At 55.0% G+C, this 18,606-nt stretch overlaps 1 protein-coding gene across 1 annotated transcript in view; it reads left to right on the forward strand.

The window, feature by feature from the left end:
• The first annotated feature begins 530 nt into the window (after positions 1–530).
• LOC132835328 (neuroligin-1-like) overlaps positions 531–18,606 on the forward strand; it is a 305,115-nt gene continuing 287,039 nt past the window's right edge. The window contains exon 1 of the mRNA XM_060854774.1: positions 531–1,133. Coding sequence (XP_060710757.1) covers positions 662–1,133 — 472 coding nt within the window. The 5' untranslated portion in view covers positions 531–661. The remainder of the gene's footprint in view (positions 1,134–18,606) is intronic.

Here is an 18,606-nt window from a genome sequence, read left to right on the forward strand (position 1 = left end):
CGCGCGCGCGCCTGTATTTATCAGCAGTCTGTGTGTGTGTGCGTGTGTGCGCCTGTATTTATCAGCTGTCTCCCTGTGGATGTGTATGGCTGTGAGTCACTCACACACAGCAAACAGACTCGGTCCGATCGGTGCAGAGAGAGCGCGGGGTCTGATCAGAGAGGGGGACAGCGATGGTGGAGCTGTGGTTGTGTTTGGAGCTGGAAGGAGTTTGGGGAGAGGGGGTTGCTGGGGGGCAATGGGGTGGTTGGTTTGGATGTGACGTCTCGTCTCTGGGCCGTGTGCCCGCTGTTCAGTGCGTGTTCCTGACCGTTCCCCCCCTCTCTCTCTCTCTCTCTCTCTCTCTCTCGTTGCAGGCTCCGATAGCCTCAGGGTCAGGGAGCGGAAGGACTCTGCGATGACAGGAGGCCGGCGTTGACCTCCGCACCGGGGTCGCGGCAGCGTCGAGAGCCCGGAGACTCAGCGGGGGAGGGGTGGTGTGGGGGGAGGGAGGGGAGGGCACCCTTTCCCCCCCCCGCTGAATGGACCACCAGCAGAGGGCAGCGACAGAGACCGCCTGGCACAGCGACTGAGACGGCAGGGGGGGGGAACCGGGGCTCGGCACGTCACCACCCCTCACCCCCCGAGGGTCCCGGGGGTAGGTGGGAGATCGGCGAGGGAGATGCGGGCGGCCCTGTGCCTGGGGGGCGCTGAGCCCCTCCTGAGGAGCCGCCCCTCGGAGCTGGGCGTGCTGCTGTGGGCGCTGGCGGCCATGGCCTGCTTCTCGCTGCTGTCCTGTCAGAAGCCGGACGAGACGTACCCGGTGGTCGCCACCAACTACGGCAAGCTCCGCGGCATCAGGAAGGAGCTCAACAACGAGATCCTGGGGCCGGTGGTGCAGTACCTGGGCGTGCCCTTTGCTACCCCGCCAGTGGGGGGCCGCCGTTTCCAGCCCCCCGAAGCCCCCGCCTCCTGGCCCGACGTCCGCAACGCCACCCAGTTCGCCCCCGTCTGCCCGCAGAACATCCACGGCATGCTGCCCGAGGTGATGCTGCCCGTCTGGTTCCTCTCCAACCTGGACGACGTGACCACCTACATCCAGGAGCAGAGTGAGGACTGCCTCTACCTCAACATCTACGTCCCGGTCGAGAACGGTAAGGTCTGCCCCACTCCCCCCTCTCCCACAGAAGGGGGTGGTGGGTGTGTTTTGTTTGTTGGGGGGTTGGGGGGGTGTGTGTGTGGGGGAACCATCTCACCAATCCATCAAGGTATAGCAGCTTGATCCGGGCAGATTGGCCCCAGTCAGCTTCAGTCAGCATCCAAGGAGTTGTGTTTTTCCAGCGCCTCTCCAACCCAGACCCTGGTTTCCGGCGTCTGCCGTCATTGCCCTCGTCCAGTCAGGTCGGGTCCACCGAGTTCAGAGAGACGTGTGCACCAGCCCGTCCACCCCGAACCCTCTCCCCTACACTGGGCCCACGGCTCAAAATGCATCCCCTGAAGAATGTTGAAAGAAGTTGTGGGGACCACCCCTGCCCCGCCTCACCCTCAAGGGATTTCCGCCATGTGGAACCGCGCCCCTACACTGCGCCTTCCAGACCCCCTCCCCCACTCTCTGAGTGAACACATTTCTCCTCACATCCCCCTGGAACCTGACGACTTGTTGGCCATCTCTCTGTCTGATTGGCTCGATTCCCAGAGGGGTCACTTCCTCCTGACCTCCCCTGGCATCGGCCACCTGACCCACTCTCTCTTCAGGGCCAGTCTGATTGGATGGTTCCTGGATGTTGGTCAAACCCCTCAATGGTCGTTCCCACCCCCCCCCCCCCACCCCAATTTACTTGCCCACCCCACCACTGAGAATGGCCTAGCGTTGACAACAGCCAATCCCAGCAATTTCCTGTCTTGGACTGGGAACAGGAAGCTGATGGCTCCTCCGACCGGCTAACCCCGTCAGTTGTGGTCAGGCAGAGAGCTCTTTGGAGGGAACAGATTTCACCCCCTCCCCCCTCCTCAACTGTGCAGGCGGGAGGTTCCAAAGGGAAGGGCGAGGATAGGAGGAGGAGGAGGGAGCTGAAGGGAGGGGAGGGAAGGGGAAAGAAGGGAAGGAACTGGAATGGGGGGGGGGAGTGGAGGGGCAAAGAAAGAACGGGTGGGACTTTGGAATGGGGAAGAGAAGAGAAGGGGGTCAGGAGGGGCGGGGTAACAAGGGGCAGAATGGCTAGGGGGGTGATGGGGCAGGGGTGGTGGGGTCAGGAAGGGGATGGGATCAGGAAGGAGATGGGGGTGTGGGGTGAGGAAGGGGATGGGGGTGTGAGGTGAGGAAGGGGATGGGGGTGTGGGGTCAGGAAGGGGATGGGATCAGGAAGGAGATGGGGGTGTGGGGTGAGGAAGGGGATGGGGGTGTGGGGTGAGGAAGGGAATGGGGGTGTGAGGTGAGGAAGGGGATGGGATCAGGAAGGAGATGGGGGTGTGGGGTGAGGAAGGAGATGGGGGTGTGGGGTGAGGAAGGGGATGGGGGTGTGGGGTCAGGAAGGGGATGGGATCAGGAAGGAGATGGGGGTGTGGGGTGAGGAAGGGGATGGGGGTGTGGGGTGAGGAAGGGAATGGGGGTGTGAGGTGAGGAAGGGGATGGGATCAGGAAGGAGATGGGGGTGTGGGGTGAGGAAGGAGATGGGGGTGTGGGGTGAGGAAGGGGATGGGGGTGTGAGGTGAGGAAGGGGATGGGATCAGGAAGGAGATGGGGGTGTGGGGTGAGGAAGGAGATGGGGGTGTGGGGTGAGGAAGGGGATGGGATCAGGAAGGAGATGGGGGTGTGGGGTGAGGAAGGGGATGGGGGTGTGAGGTGAGGAAGGGGATGGGGGTGTGGGGTCAGGAAGGGGATGGGATCAGGAAGGATATGGGGGTGTGGGGTGAGGAAGGGGATGGGGGTGTGAGGTGAGGAAGGGGATGGGATCAGGAAGGAGATGGGGGTGTGGGGTGAGGAAGGGGATGGGGGTGTGAGGTGAGGAAGGGGATGGGATCAGGAAGGATATGGGGGTGTGGGGTGAGGAAGGGGATGGGGGTGTGGGGTGAGGAAGGGGATGGGGGTGTGAGGTGAGGAAGGGGATGGGATCAGGAAGGAGATGGGGGTGTGGGGTGAGGAAGGGGATGGGGGTGTGAGGTGAGGAAGGGGATGGGATCAGGAAGGAGATGGGGGTGTGGGGTGAGGAAGGGGATGGGGGTGTGGGGTGAGGAAGGGGATGGGGGTGTGAGGTGAGGAAGGGGATGGGATCAGGAAGGAGATGGGGGTGTGGGGTGAGGAAGGGGATGGGGGTGTGGGGTGAGGAAGGAGATGGGGGTGTGGGGTCTGGAAGGGGATGGGGGTGTGTGGTGAGGAAGGGGATGGGGGTGTGTGGTGAGGAAGGGGATGGGGGTGTGGGGTGAGGAAGGGGATGGGGGTGTGAGGTGAGGAAGGGGATGGGGGTGTGGGGTGAGGAAGGAGATGGGGGTGTGAGGTGAGGAAGGGGATGGGGGTGTGGGGTGAGGAAGGAGATGGGGGTGTGGGGTCTGGAAGGGGATGGGGGTGTGTGGTGAGGAAGGGGACGGGGATGGGATCAGGAAGGGGATGGGGTGGGGTCAGGAAATGGGCTGGGGGTGTGGTCAGGAAAGGGATGGGGGTGTGAGGTCAGGAAGGGGATGGAGGGGTGGGGTTAGGAAAGGGATTGGGTTGGGGACAGGAGGGGGATGGGGATGGGGTCACAAGGGGCTGGGGGTGTGGGTCAGGAAGGGGATGGGGGTGTGGTATAGAAGAGGTTAGGGGAGGGGTCGGGAAGGTGATGGGGTGGGGTCAGGAAGGGGATGGGGAGGGGTCGGGAAGGGGATGGGGGTGTGGGGTCAGGAAGGGGAGGGGGGTGTGGGGGTCAGGAAGGGGATGAGGTGTGGGGTCAGGAAGGGGAGGGGTGTGTGGGGGTCGGGAATGGGATCGGGGTGTGAGGTCAGGAAGGGGATGGGGGTGTGGGGTCAGGAAGGGGATGGGGGTGGAGTCGGGAAGGGGATAGGGGTGGGGTCAGGAACGGGATGGGGGTGAGGAGTCAGGAAGGGGATAGGGGTGTGGGGGCGGGAAGGGGAGGGGGGTGTGGGGTCAGGAAGGGGATGGGGTGTGGGGTCAGGAAGGTGATGGGGGTGTGGGGTCAGGAAGGGGATAGGAGGGTGGGGTCAGGAAGGGGATGGGGTTGTGGGGTCAGGAAGGGGAGGGGGGTGTGGGGTCAGGAAGGGGATGGGGTGTGGGGTCAGGAAGGGGATAGGAGGGTGGGGTCAGGAAGGGGATGGGGGTGTGGGGTCAGGAAGGGGAGGGGGGTGTGGGGTCAGGAAGGGGATGGGGGTGTGAGGTCGGGAAGGGGATAGGGGTGTGGGGTCGGGAAGGGGATGGGGGTGTGGGGTCGGGAAGGGGATGGGGGTGTGGGATCGGGAAGGGGATGAGGGTGTGGGGGTCAGGAAGGGGATGGGGGTGTGGGGTCGGGAAGGGGATGGGGGTGTGGGGTCGGGAAGGGGATAGGGGTGTGTGGTCAGGAAGGGGATGGGTATGTGGGGTCAGGAAGGGGATGGGGGTGTGGGGGTCAGGAAGGGGATGGGGTGTGGGGTCGGGAAGGGGATGGGGGTGTGGGGTCAGGAAGGGGATGGGGGTGTGGGGTCAGGAAGGGGATGGGGTGTGGGGTCGGGAAGGGGATGGGGGTGTGGGGGTCAGAAAGGGGATGGGGGTGTAGGGTCAGGAAGGGGATGGGGGTGTGGTGTCGGGAAGGGGATAGGGGTGTGTGGTCAGGAAGGGGATGGGTATGTGGGGGTCAGGAAGGGGATGGGGGTGTGGGGGTCAGGAAGGGGATGGGGGTGTGGGGTCAGGAAGGGGATAGGGGTGTGGGGTCAGGAAGGGGATGGGCGGGTGGGGTTGGGAATGGGATGGGGTGTGGGGTCAGGAAGGGGCTGGGGGTGTGGGGGTCAGGAAGGGGATGGGGGTGTGGGGTCAGGAAGGGGATGGGGGTGTGGGGTCAGGAAGGGGATGGGGTGTGGGGTCAGGAAGGGGCTGGGGGTGTGGGGGTCAGGAAGGGGATGGGGGTGTGGGGTCAGGAAGGGGATGGGGGTGTGGGGTCAGGAAGGGGCTGGGGGTGTGGAGTCAGGAAGGGGATGGGCGGGTGGGGGTCAGGAAGGGGATGGGGGTGTGGGGTCAGGAAGGGGATAGGGGTGTAGGGTCAGGAAGGGAATGGGGGTGTGGGGTCAGGAAGGGGATAGGGGTGTAGGGTCAGGAAGGGGATGGGGGTGTGGTATAGAAGAGGTTAGGGGAGGGGTCGGGAAGGTGATGGGGTGGGGTCAGGAAGGGGATGGGGAGGGGTCGGGAAGGGGATGGGGGTGTGGGGTCAGGAAGGGGAGGGGGGTGTGGGGGTCAGGAAGGGGATGAGGTGTGGGGTCAGGAAGGGGAGGGGTGTGTGGGGTCAGGAAGGGGAGGGGGGTGTGGGGGTCGGGAATGGGATCGGGGTGTGAGGTCAGGAAGGGGATGGGGGTGTGGGGTCAGGAAGGGGATGGGGGTGGAGTCGGGAAGGGGATGGGTGTGGGGTCGGGAAGGGGATGTGGGTGGGGTCAGGAACGGGATGGGGGTGAGGAGTCAGGAAGGGGATAGGGGTGTGGGGGCGGGAAGGGGAGGGGGGTGTGGGGTCAGGAAGGGGATGGGGTGTGGGGTCAGGAAGGTGATGGGGGTGTGGGGTCAGGAAGGGGATAGGAGGGTGGGGTCAGGAAGGGGATGGGGTTGTGGGGTCAGGAAGGGGAGGGGGGTGTGGGGTCAGGAAGGGGATGGGGTGTGGGGTCAGGAAGGGGATAGGAGGGTGGGGTCAGGAAGGGGATGGGGTTGTGGGGTCAGGAAGGGGAGGGGGGTGTGGGGTCAGGAAGGGGATGGGGGTGTGAGGTCGGGAAGGGGATAGGGGTGTGGGGTCGGGAAGGGGATGGGGGTGTGGGGTCGGGAAGGGGATGGGGGTGTGGGATCGGGAAGGGGATGAGGGTGTGGGGGTCAGGAAGGGGATGGGGGTGTGGGGTCGGGAAGGGGATGGGGGTGTGTGGTCAGGAAGGGGATGGGTATGTGGGGTCAGGAAGGGGATGGGGGTGTGGGGGTCAGGAAGGGGATGGGGGTGTGGGGTCAGGAAGGGGATGGGGTGTGGGGTCGGGAAGGGGATGGGGGTGTGGGGGTCAGAAAGGGGATGGGGGTGTAGGGTCAGGAAGGGGATGGGGGTGTGGTGTCGGGAAGGGGATAGGGGTGTGTGGTCAGGAAGGGGATGGGTATGTGGGGGTCAGGAAGGGGATGGGGGTGTGGGGGTCAGGAAGGGGATGGGGGTGTGGGGTCAGGAAGGGGATAGGGTTGTGGGGTCAGGAAGGGGATGGGGGGTGTGTGGTCAGGAAGGGGATAGGGGTGTGGGGTCAGGAAGGGGATGGGCGGGTGGGGTTGGGAATGGGATGGGGTGTGGGGTCAGGAAGGGGCTGGGGGTGTGGGGGTCAGGAAGGGGATGGGGGTGTGGGGTCAGGAAGGGGATGGGGGTGTGGGGTCAGGAAGGGGATGGGGTGTGGGGTCAGGAAGGGGCTGGGGGTGTGGGGGTCAGGAAGGGGATGGGGGTGTGGGGTCAGGAAGGGGATGGGGGTGTGGGGTCGGGAAGGGGATGGGAGTGTGGGGTCAGGAAGGGGATAGGGTTGTGGGGTCAGGAAGGGGCTGGGGGTGTGGAGTCAGGAAGGGGATGGGCGGGTGGGGGTCAGGAAGGGGATGGGGGTGTGGGGTCAGGAAGGGGATAGGGGTGTAGGGTCAGGAAGGGAATGGGGGTGTGGGGTCAGGAAGGGGATAGGGGTGTAGGGTCAGGAAGGGGATGGGGGTGTGTGGTCAGGAAGGGGATGGGGGGGTGTGTGGTCAGGAAGGGGATAGGGGTGTGGGGTCAGGAAGGGGATGGGGGGGTGTGGGGTCAGGAAGGGGATAGGGGTGTAGGGTCAGGAAGGGGATGGGGGTGTGTGGTCAGGAAGGGGATAGGGGTGTAGGGTCAGGAAGGGGATGGGGGTGTGGGGTCGGGAATGGGATAGGGGTGTAGGGTCAGGAAGGGGATGGGGGTATGGGGTCAGGAAGGGGATGGGGGTGTGTGGTCAGGAAGGGGATGGGGGTGTGGGGTCAGGAAGGGGATAGGGGTGTAGGGTCAGGAAGGGGATGGGCGGGTGGAGTCAGGAAGGGGATAGGGATGTAGGGTCAGGAAGGGGATGGGGGTGTGGGGTCGGGAAGGGGATGGGGGTGTGTGGTCAGGAAGGGGATGGGGGTGTGTGGTCAGGAAGGGGATAGGGGTGTAGGGTCAGGAAGGGGATGGGGGTGTGGGGTCAGGAAGGGGATGGGGGTGTGGGGTCGGGAAGGGGATGGGGGTGTGGGGTCAGGAAGGGGATAGGGGTGTGGGGTCGGGAATGGGATGGGGGTGTGGGGGTCAGGAAGGGGATGGGGTGTAGGGTCAGGAAGGGGATAGGGGTGTAGGGTCAGGAAGGGAATGGGGGTGTGGGGTCAGGAAGGGGATAGGGGTGTAGGGTCAGGAAGGGGATGGGCGGGTGGGGTCAGGAAGGGGATGGGGGTGTGGGGTAAGGAAGGGGATGGGCGGATGGGGTTGGGGATGGGGGCCTGAGCTGGGGATGAGACCGTGACCATGAGTGGGCGTGACTGGGAGGTGTCAGGAGTGACCCGGGCCGGGTCTGGGCGAGGTTAGTATCTGTCAGGGGTCAGGGGTCAGGGTGGGATTACACAGAGAGGTCATTCAGGAGGTGGGAGTGACCCACAGCATTCTAGTCAGAGCACTCCCACCTAACTCAGCCCCTCCCCACCCCATCCCTGTCTCTCTCTCGCTCTCGTCTCGATCACGGGGTGAAACCTCCGATCAAATCCCCTCAGGATCTTTGAGATTTCCGTAAAGCCACTCTTGTCCTGAACACAATTCGGTCAGGATCCAATCGGTCCAACCTTTCCCTTGATGTCTGCATCTCCTAACACCTGCCGAGCCCACGGCCTCTATCTAAATGGAAACAAAACATGCCCCTCACCTCAGGAATCCATCCAGTGAATCTTCCCTGAGTTTTGTTTTTGATTAGCTTAGTTACAGTGTGGAAACAGGCCCTTCGGCCCAACTAGTGTACACTGACCCATCCCAGCGTTACCCACCCAGACCCATTTCCCCTACACCTAACACTCCCGGCAGTTTAACATGGCCGCTCCACCTCACAGAAACCCACACAGACACGGGGAGAATGTGCAAACTCCCTGTCGGTCGCCTGAGGCAGGAATTGAACCCGGGTCTCTGGCGCTGTGAGGCAGTAGTGCTAACCACTGCGCTTTCCCAATAGAAGCTATATGATTCCGTTTGATGGTGGCTGATCATTCACCTCAGTTCCCCCCCCCCCCCGGTCCCTGTTGTTTCTTTGAACCCTTTGGCCCCCAGCACGATGGCTGCCTCTTGAAGCATCTAGTGTTTTGGCAGCGAATCTCACAGTCTCGCCACCGTCTGTGCCGAGTTTGACGGGTTGCTGCAAGGTCTCCCCTCGGTTTTCCCGTGAATATCCCGTGAACTGGTCCAGTCTCTCGTCAGTCCTGCCATCCCAGGATTCAGTCTGCTAAACCTCCATTGCACTCCCTAACACAGCCAGGAGACCCACCCTCACCTGTAACTCCAGGTCTGGCCTTCCTGACGCCCACCACAGCGAAACCTCCTGACTTCGGAATTCCAATCCGCGTTCCAGCGTTCCGTTCTCCTCCCCCATGAGTTGCTGCTCCTGACTAACTTTTTTGGGATCCATGTACCAGATCCCTTTGTAATTCCGAGTTCTGCAATCCCTCCCCACTTCAATAATCTGCTCCTTTTCTACTCTCCCTGCTAAAATGGGTAGCTTCACGTTGTGCTAAACTTGTTAGCCCACTCTCTCCACGTGTTAATAGCCCTTTGCAGACTCCTTTCCCTACCTACCCTGTGTCAACATCAGTAAATCTAACATCTTTACATTCGGACCTATCGTTCTTTCCCTGCATCCTGTGAGGTAATTCATCCCCCACCATCGTTAATATGTTATCCACGGCCTCTCATTTTGTTTATGTAGGGGCACCTTATCAAATGCCTTCACACTGCATCCTTTCACAACACCATGTAGACTCTGCCCGATTGCGTCGGGGTCAGCTGAATACCGAGCTGTGACCTCCTCAGGCAGTGTGTTCCCCGACATGGATGTTCCGCTAACGGGCCTATTGTTTTATTCTCTCTGTCTTCCCTGATACAACCTCAACAGAATGTTTGCAAAATGACGAGGGGCGTGCAGAGAGTAGATCGCTGGAGTCTTCTCCCGAGCGTGGAGATGTCAATTACGAGGGAGCGTGTGAGGTAAAAGGGGGTGCGTTGAAAGGAGATGGGAAAGGCAGGTCCTTTTTACACAGATGCCAGGAATATCTAGCCAGAGATGGTGATGGATGCGGGCATGATAGCTACATTTATGAGGCATCTTGATGAATGGGGGCTGGGAGAGTGGGGCTGGAAAAGCACAGCAGGTCAGGCAGCATCCGAGGAGCAGGAGAATCCACGTTTCAGGCATAACTCCTGGATTCTCCTGCTCCTCGGATGCTGTGCCCCACACCCTCTCGCCTCTGATCTCCAGTATCTGTGTCTCCCCGTATACAAATGGGCAAGGGGGGAGAGGGAGCTGGGCCACGTCGGAACCATAAGGTTGTTAGCGCAGACGGGCATCGTGCGTTGATGCAGACTTGGTGTCGGAGAAATTAGCCCAGTAAAACAGAAATTACAGAACACAGCTCAAAGGGAAATTAACAAATCGTTTATGAATACGGCGATATCGTGGAACAGAAACTGACCAAGCTGAAACAGCACAGTCTGTTCAGGTAGCTGGAACTGTCTTCCTCTAGCTGACAATCAAGCGAGGTTTTATTGGAGTTGTGTACAATGTATTTTCCCTGTTGTTAATTAATAGCAATGTATTTGATAATAAAAGCAGTTATTAGAAGAATGGCCTGAATATCGATACAGTGAGGAATCCTGGCAGCATTGATCAGTTCTTAATGGGATCAGGAGATTCCAGCTCTCTTCCCAGGGAGGTGGGAGTGTCTCTTTTCCTGACAGTAAGGTGCCTCCATTGTTGCTCTCCTGTGAGCAAGGTATTCTGGTGCCTCTCTGTCTGACCTGTCCTTTGGTATCACTGGGGTATGGAGACTGCCCTTAGGGCTCAGGGACAGCTGTGTTGATCGGGTCCAGGAAGCTTATTGTTTGTTTGTCTTGGGAAGTGTATTCCCTGGTCTACGAGTGACCGTGTCAGCCTGAGTGGTCAATGCTGAGGCATTCTGGGTGTTGCTGGTGTGGTTTGGACAGGTGTGATTTCCCGGTGGCCATGCTGTGGGTGCGGCAGGGTGGCGGATCCTTTCCCACATTTGGGCTGCTGAAGGCGCTGGTTGTTTTATCTGTCCGCCGGTGTGAGTGTGTGGGCACAGAGCTCCAGATACAGGCCTCGTGCCTCATGGTTCGCTAGGTCTGGGCCTCTGTGCCAAAGGAATCTTTGGTTTTGTGAAAGACACGGGCTGCGGTTATAGCTTGGCAAACACTCGTCCCCAATCCTGGAAGGTACATCCTGTCTCTCAGATCTTTGATACCACGTGATATGGAAATAAATCTGAATATCATTAGAGACATAGGAGTTAAGGTTTTTCACTTAGGCCATACTGTTATGGACCAGGTACACACACCCCCTCAGGATATCCTCAAAGGGCAGCGTGGCCATGCAATCCAAGGCGCTAGATCCAGGCTCCTGTCTGGACAGAAGCATAGGTTCGAATCCCGTTTCTGCCGATCAACTTTAACGCCAAAACATGGTAAAATGCTGCTTCGACCATCCTAAAAAGGGAGCCTCGACCCTAATTTTTTATTGTCTTATTTTGAAGGTAGGTGAATAGTGGATGTTCCTGGAGCGATGCAGCTGGTCAAACCACTCAGCTGTCAGCAAAACAGAATTTATTCAAACCTCACGGGTGAAGCACCAACAAAAGCAAACAGAGTTTAGAATAACTCAACTGATTTGAAAACCCAACGACTCTATCACAAACGAACGAAGCTGCTCCAATTCCCGCAACGTCTCATAAACATACCCCTTGGTGAAAGGTGAATTCAAACACAGGTTCTTCCAGGCAGGAGGGATTTCAGAGTGAAGAGTCAGGCAGGAACCATCTGCTGAAGCAGGGAACCTTTCTCACAGTAACGGCTGCTCGTCTCCCAACGGTTTTCTGATTACCTGCTAAAGTCAAACCAAACTAGATAACACCTGAACTGGGAGAATTGGTGACTCCCCTTTCATTGTACAGCTGTTTAAAAAAACCTCCTCTGCTTGTTGGCTTCAGTAGTATCTAGTAGCCACCTCCAGACGTATCGGCCCCTTTACTTTTACAACCCCTTGTGGAAAATAAACAAAGGCAGCATAATTTTGTTAAAGGGACAGCATTGTTGCACAACACAGAGTGATTCTGGGGTATTTGATTGATTGATTTGATTTCCAGTCACACGTACCTGAGTACAGTGAGAGAGCAGTACAAGCTGATCACAGTAAGCAACGATATACAGGTCATAGACTGAACAAAAAAAGGGTAAGGCGTAAGGGTTATACTGTGCACTAGACGAGATCATACTAACAAGATGGGCATTATTTGAAGTTGGAGAGTCCATTCATCAGCCTAATAACGGCGGGGAAGAAGCTGTTCCTGAACCTGATGGTGTGTGTGTTCAGGTGTCTGTATGTAGGAAGAGGTTGGAGGAGAGCGTTACTGGGATGGGATGCTCTTTCATGATATTGGCAGCCATTCCAGGGCATCGAGACATGTAAATGGATGGAAGGCTGGCTCCCGGGATTGCTGCACGGAACACAGAAAGCCAGCACACAGCGGCCAACAGATAATCCGAAAGCCGAAGGGAATGTTGGCCCTTATTTCAAAGGGGTTGGAGTTGAAGAGCAGGGAAGTCTTGCAGTAAGTGTACAAGGCGCTGGTGAGACCACATAGAGTCAGAGAGATGTACAGCACATGAACAGACCCTTCGGGCCAACCCGTCCGTGCTGACCAGATATCCCAACCCAATCTAGTCCCACCTGCCAGTACCCGGCCCATATCCCTCCAAACCCTTCCTATTCATATACCCATCCAGATGCCTCTTAAATGTTGTAATTGTACCAGCCTCCACCACATCCTCTGGCAGCTCATTCCATACACGTACCACCCTCTGAGTGAAAAAGTTGCCCCTTAGGTCTCTTTTATATCTTTCCCCTCTCACCCTAAACCCTCTAGTTCTTGACTCCCCCACCCCAGGGAAAAGACTTCGTCTATTTATCCTATCCATGCCCCTCATAATTTTGTAAACCTCTATAAGGTCACCCCTCAGCCTCCGACGCTCCAGGGAAAACAGCCCCAGCCTGTTCAGCTTCTCCCTGTAGCTCAAACCCTCCAACCCTGGCAACATCCTTGTAAATCTTTTCTGAACCCTTTCACGTTTCACACCATCTTTCCAATAGGAAGGAGACCAGAATTACACATCTGGAGCACTTACTGAAGGAGATATACATTAACATTGGAGACCGTTCATTCAGCTGATCCCTGGTCTGAAGGGATTGTGGTTAAACAGATTTGGACTCTGCTCATTGGAGTTTTGAAGATTGTAAGGTGATCTTGTTGAAACACAGGATTCTTAAGGGGCATGACAGGATTGCGAAGATGTTTCACCTCGTGAGAGTGACCGGGGGAAGCAAACACAGAAATTGCTGGAACAACTCAGCAGGTCTGGCAGGATCTATGGAGAGAAACAAGAATTAAGGTTTCGGGTGCAGTGACCCTTCCTCAGAACTGGTTCAGCTGCTGTCAGACAGGCAGCTTTTTCCAGCATTTTCTGTTTTTGATCCTGATAGCCAGCATCTGCTGTTTTTATGTCTCAGACCAGAGGACGTGGATTAGAATAAAGAACTGTCAGTGTAAGATTGAGATGAGGAGGAATTTATTCTCTCAGAGGGTTATGAGTCTTTGCCCGTGCAGCAGTAAGGTCTGAGACTGCCTGTATATCGAGGTTTTGAGAAGATTTATAGCTCAGGTTGAGGTTCTGGATGTAGGTTTGCATTTTCAGACATTTCATCACCGTACTAGGTAACATCTTCAGTGAGCCTCTGGACAATGCACTGGGGGTGTAACCCCCTTTCTATTGATATGTTTGGGTTTTAGCACCCCCTGAGAGAAAGAACAGGAAATGACATCACCATAGGAAATGACGTCACCACAGGAAATAGCATCACCAATGCAAGGAAACCCAAGCATATCAATAGAAAGCGGGCTACACCCCCAGTGCTTCATCCAGAGGCTCACTGAAGATTGGATTCCCCTACAGCGTGGAAACAGGCTCTCCAGCGCAACAAACCCACACCTACCCTCCAAAGAGCAACTCTCCCAGATCCAATCCCCTACATTTAACCCCTGACTAGTGCATCCAACCTACACATCCCTGTACACTGAATAATTTAGCACAACCAACTCCCCCAAACCTGCGCAGTACAGGAGATTCCCTACAGTGTGGAAACAGGCTATCTAGTCCGCCAAGTCCACACCGACCCTCTGAAGGAAACTCCTCCCAGATCCATTTCCCTCTGATTAATGCCCTTAACACTATGGGACAATTTAGCATGGCCAATCCACCCTGACCTACACCTCCCTGAACACTATGGGACAATTTAGCACGGCCAATCCACCCTAACCCACACATCCCTGAACATAATTGGCCATGCTAAATTACCCCATAGTGTTCAGGGATGTGTAGGTTAGGGTGGATTGGCCATGCTAAATTACCCCATAGTGTTCAGGGATGTGTAGGTTAGGGGGGATTGGCCATGCTAAATTACCCAATAGTGTTCAGGGATGTGTAGGTTAGGGTGGATTGGCCATGCCAAATTACCCCATAGTGTTCAGGGATGTGTAGGTTAGGGGGGATTGGCCATGCTAAATTACCCCATAGTGTTCAGGGATGTGTAGGTTAGGGTGGATTGGCCGTGCTAAATTACCCAATAGTGTTCAGGGATGTGTAGGTTAGGGTGGATTGGCCATGCCAAATTACCCCATAGTGTTCAGGGATGTGTGGGTTAGGGTGGATTGGCCGTGCTAAATTAACCCATTGTGTTCAGGGATGTGTAGGTTAGGGTGGACTGGCCATGCTAAATTACCCCATAGTGTTCAGGCATGTGTAGGTTCAGAGCATTAGTCAGGGGTAAATGTAGACTAATAGGGTGGGGGAACGGGTCTGGGTGGGTTCCTCTTTGGAGTGTTGGTGTGGACTTGATGGGCTGAAGGGCCTGTTTCCATACTACAGGGAATGTAATCTGGAAAAAAGCTTCTGATGACGGGCTCCTGCCTGAAACATCGATCTTCCTGCTCCTCAGATGCTGCCTGACCAGCTGGGCTTTTCCAGCCCCACTCTCTCGATTGTGTTTGGGGACAGCTTTGAGGGAGATTTTATTTCATTTTTTTTCCCTTTAGGACAGTAGAGAAAGCTTTACTTTCTGTTTACTTTCGGTTTTAAAGAGTACAGAGCGATTTTTTCTGATTCCAACCCTGTGTTGCACCTTTCCTGACCACGTCTGATAGCACCAGTGCTGAGGGAGCTTTGCTCTCAGTTTAAAAGCGTAGAATACTCTTTGCTTTTCAATTTTGAAGAATACAGTTCATACAGTCATAGAAATGTACAGCACGGAAACAGACCCTTCGGTCCAACCCGTCCATGCCGACCAGATATCCCAACCCAATCTAGTCCCACATGCCAGCACCCGGCCCATATCCCTCCAAACCCTTCCTATTCATATACCCATCCAAATGCTGTAATTGTACCAGCCTCCAGCACATCCTCTGGCAGCTCATTCCATACACGCACCACCTTCTGTGTGAAAACATTGCCCCTCAGGTCTCTTTTATGTCTTTCCCCTCTCACCTTAAACCTATGCCCCTCTAGTTCTGGACTCCCCCACCCTCAGGGAAAAGACTTTGTCTATTTATCCTATCCATGCCCCTCATAATTTTGTAAACCTCTATAAGGTCACCCCCTCAGCCTCCGACGCTCCAGGGAAAACAGCCCCAGCCTGTTCAGCCTCTCCCTGTAGCTCAAATCCTCCAACCCTGGCAACATCCTTGTAAATCTTTTATGAACCCTTTCAAGTTTCACAACATCTTTCCGATAGGAAGGAGACCAGAATTGCACGCAATATTCCAACAGTGGCCTAACCAATGTCCTGTACAGCAGCAACATGACCCCCCAACTCCTGTACTCAATACCCTGACCAATAAAGGAAAGCATATCAAACGCCCTCTTCACTATCGTATCTACCTGCGACTCCATTTCAAGGAGCTATGAACCTGCACTCCAAGGTCTCTTTGTTCAGCAACACACCCTAGGACCTTACCATTAAGTGTATAAGTCCTGCTAAGATTTGCTTTCCCAAAATACAGCACCTCGTATTTATCTGAAATAAACCCCATCTGCCACTTCTCAGCCCATTAGCCCATCTGATCAGCGGGAGGTTTACTCTGTCTCTATGCAATACCTGTCCTGGGAATATTTGTTGGGGATAGTGTTCGTGGCACTTTACTTTCATTTTAAAATAGTAGAGAGATTTTTACTCTGTTTCTAACCCATTGTTGTATCTGTCCTCAACACGCGTGACAGTATAGAGGGAGCTTTACTTTCAGTTTAAAAGAGTAGAGTTTTATGCTGTATTTTAACCGCTGCTGTCCTTGGAGGGTTTGAAGGGGACAGAGTCTCTACTGATGGTTCTGCTCCACATGAATCTCCTCCCACCCCCTCTTCCCATCTCTCTGTCAGCATATCTTCCTATTCCTTTCTCCCTCTTCCATCCATCCCATTTGAATGTATCGTATTGCTCTCCTCGCCCACTCTTTGTGAGAGTGAGTTCCACGTTGACACCACTCTCCAGCAGAACATCTTTTCCCAGAACTCCCTGTTCAGCTGTGGTATGATGAGTCTAATGGTGTACTCTATATATCTGTAAGGACCTTGTACTGATGACTGCAATCAGTGTGTTCTCGACATATCTCTAGACACTTTCATGGTGACTCTGTCCGCCTGCTCGATATATCTGTAAGGACCTTGTATTGATGAGTCTATCAGTGTGGGCTCTATTTGTCTGTAAGGACCTTGTGTTGTTGAGTCTATCAGTGTGGGCTCTATTTGTCTGTAAGGACCTTTAATTGATGAGTCTATCAGTGTGGGCTCTATTTATCTGTAAGGACCTTTAATTGAAGAGTCGATCAGTGTGGGCTATATTTATCTGTAAGGACCTTGTACTGATGAGTCTATCAGTGTGGGCTCTATTTATCTGTGAAGACCTTGTATCAATGATTCTATCAGTGTGAGCTCTATTTATCTGTAAAGACCTTGTATCAATGAGTCTATTAGTGTGGTCTCTGTTTATCTGTAAGGACCTTTAATTGATTAGTCTACCAGTGTTGGCTCTATTTATCTGAAAGGACCTTTAATTGAAGAGTCTATCAGTGTGGGTTATACCTATCTGTAAGGACCTTTAATTGATGATTCTATCAATGTGGGCTCTATTTGTCTATAAGGACCTTGTATTGATGAGTCTATCAGTGTGGGCTCTATTTCTCTGTAATGACCTTGTATTGATGAGTCTACCAGTGTGGGCTCTATTTCTCTGTAAGGACCTTGTATTGATGAGTCTATCAGTGTGAGCTCTAGTTATCTGGAAGGACCTTGTATTGATGAGTCTACCAGTGTTGGCTCTATTTATCTGTAAGGACCTTGTATTGTTGAGTCTCTCAGTGTGGGCTCTATTTATCTGTAAGGACCCTGTATTGATTGGCTTATCTGAGTTTGTTGTAACTATCTGAAAGGATCGTGTACAGACAGGTCTGTCAGAGTGCTCCAGACGCCTGTAAGGTCTGTCCGAGTGTGCTGTATATATCTGTAATGACCTTGTTTTGGCGAGTATGTTGGTGTTCTTGATATATTTGTAAGGGATTGTATTGATGAGCCTACCAGTGTGAGCTCTATTTATCTGTAAGGACCTTGCATAGACAAGTCTGCCAGTGCTCCATACGGCTGTAAGGACCTTGTATTGATTGGTCTGTCAGACTGTGCTGTATGCACCTGTAAGGACCTCGTGTAGATAAGTGTGCTAGAGTGCTCTATACATCTGTAAGGACCTTGTATTGACTGGTCTGTCAGACTGTGCTGTATGTATCTGTGAGGACCTTGTATTGATCGGTTGATGAGTGTGTGCTGTATGTATCTGTGAGGACCTTGTATTGATCAGATGATGAGGGTGTCCTGTCCGTGCCTGTGAGGACCTTGTATTGATCGGATGATGAGGGTGTCCTGTCCGTGCCTGTTTGGGGATATTACAGAGAATGCGGTTGACATGGTTCTCTCAGTGCCCACCCTCCCGAGTCTGGGCAGCCGGCTCCGTGATGTAAAAGAGGGTTGCGAGAGTTTTTTAAAAGTGGAAATAAAGAGAGTCAGGGGTAGACATTGCCCCCCTGGAAAATGAGGCCAGTCATGGGGAAAATATCAAATGGCAGAGGATTTTGAGAGTAATTTGCATTGGTCTTCACACTGGTAGACAGCGGCAGCATCCCAGAACTTCAGGGAAGCTGGCCTTCACTGAGGAGAAGGCATTGGGAAAGCAGGAAGGGCTGAAGCTGGATAAATCACCCAGAGCCAGATGGACTACACCCAGAGTTCTGAAGGAGAGGACGGTGTAGATTGCAGAGCCATTGGTGATGGGGGTTCAGGAATCACTGGGGTCAGTCTATGGCCATCGCCAATGGGGGAGAATCCAACCACTCACGTTCAGTGGCCTTACCATTACTGTCAGCATCTGGACTCGTCACATAAATGCAGTGGCTCCAAGAGCAGGTCAGAGGCTGGGCACACTGTGGTGAGTAACTCACTCTCCAAACCTCATCCATTATCTACAAGACACGCGTTCCGAATGTGATGGAGTCCTCCTGGATGGGGGCAGCTCCAACAACACTCAGGAAGCTTGACACCATCCAGGGCAAAGCAGCACCCTTTGATTGGCACCATCGCCACAAAAGTGATGGCTTCACCCACCACTGACGCTCGGCAGCACCAGTGTGTTCTATCTACAGATCGCGCTGCAAGAATTCACTATTGATCCTCAGCCAGCACCTTCCAAACCCTCCAGTGCTAACCACAGTGGCTCGGTGGCACTGCTACCTCATAGAGCCAGGGACCCGGGTTCAATTCCTGCCTCGGGCAACTATCCGTGTGGAGTTTGCACATTCTCCCCGTGTCTGCGTGGGTTTCCTCTGGGTGCTCCGGTTTCCTCCCACAGTCCAAAGATGTACAGGTTAGGGTGAATTGTCCATGCTAAATTACCCCATAGTGTTCAGGGATGTGTAGGTTAGGGTGGATTGGCCATGCTAAATTGCCCCATAGTGTTCAGGGATGTGTAGGTTAGGGTGGATTGGCCGTGCTAAATTACCCCATAGTGTTCAGGGATGTGTAGGTTAGGGTGGATTGGCCGTGCTAAATTACCCCA

The sequence above is a fragment of the Hemiscyllium ocellatum genome, chromosome 44 (genome assembly GCF_020745735.1).
Source record: "Hemiscyllium ocellatum isolate sHemOce1 chromosome 44, sHemOce1.pat.X.cur, whole genome shotgun sequence".
NCBI classification, from domain to species: domain Eukaryota; kingdom Metazoa; phylum Chordata; class Chondrichthyes; order Orectolobiformes; family Hemiscylliidae; genus Hemiscyllium; species Hemiscyllium ocellatum.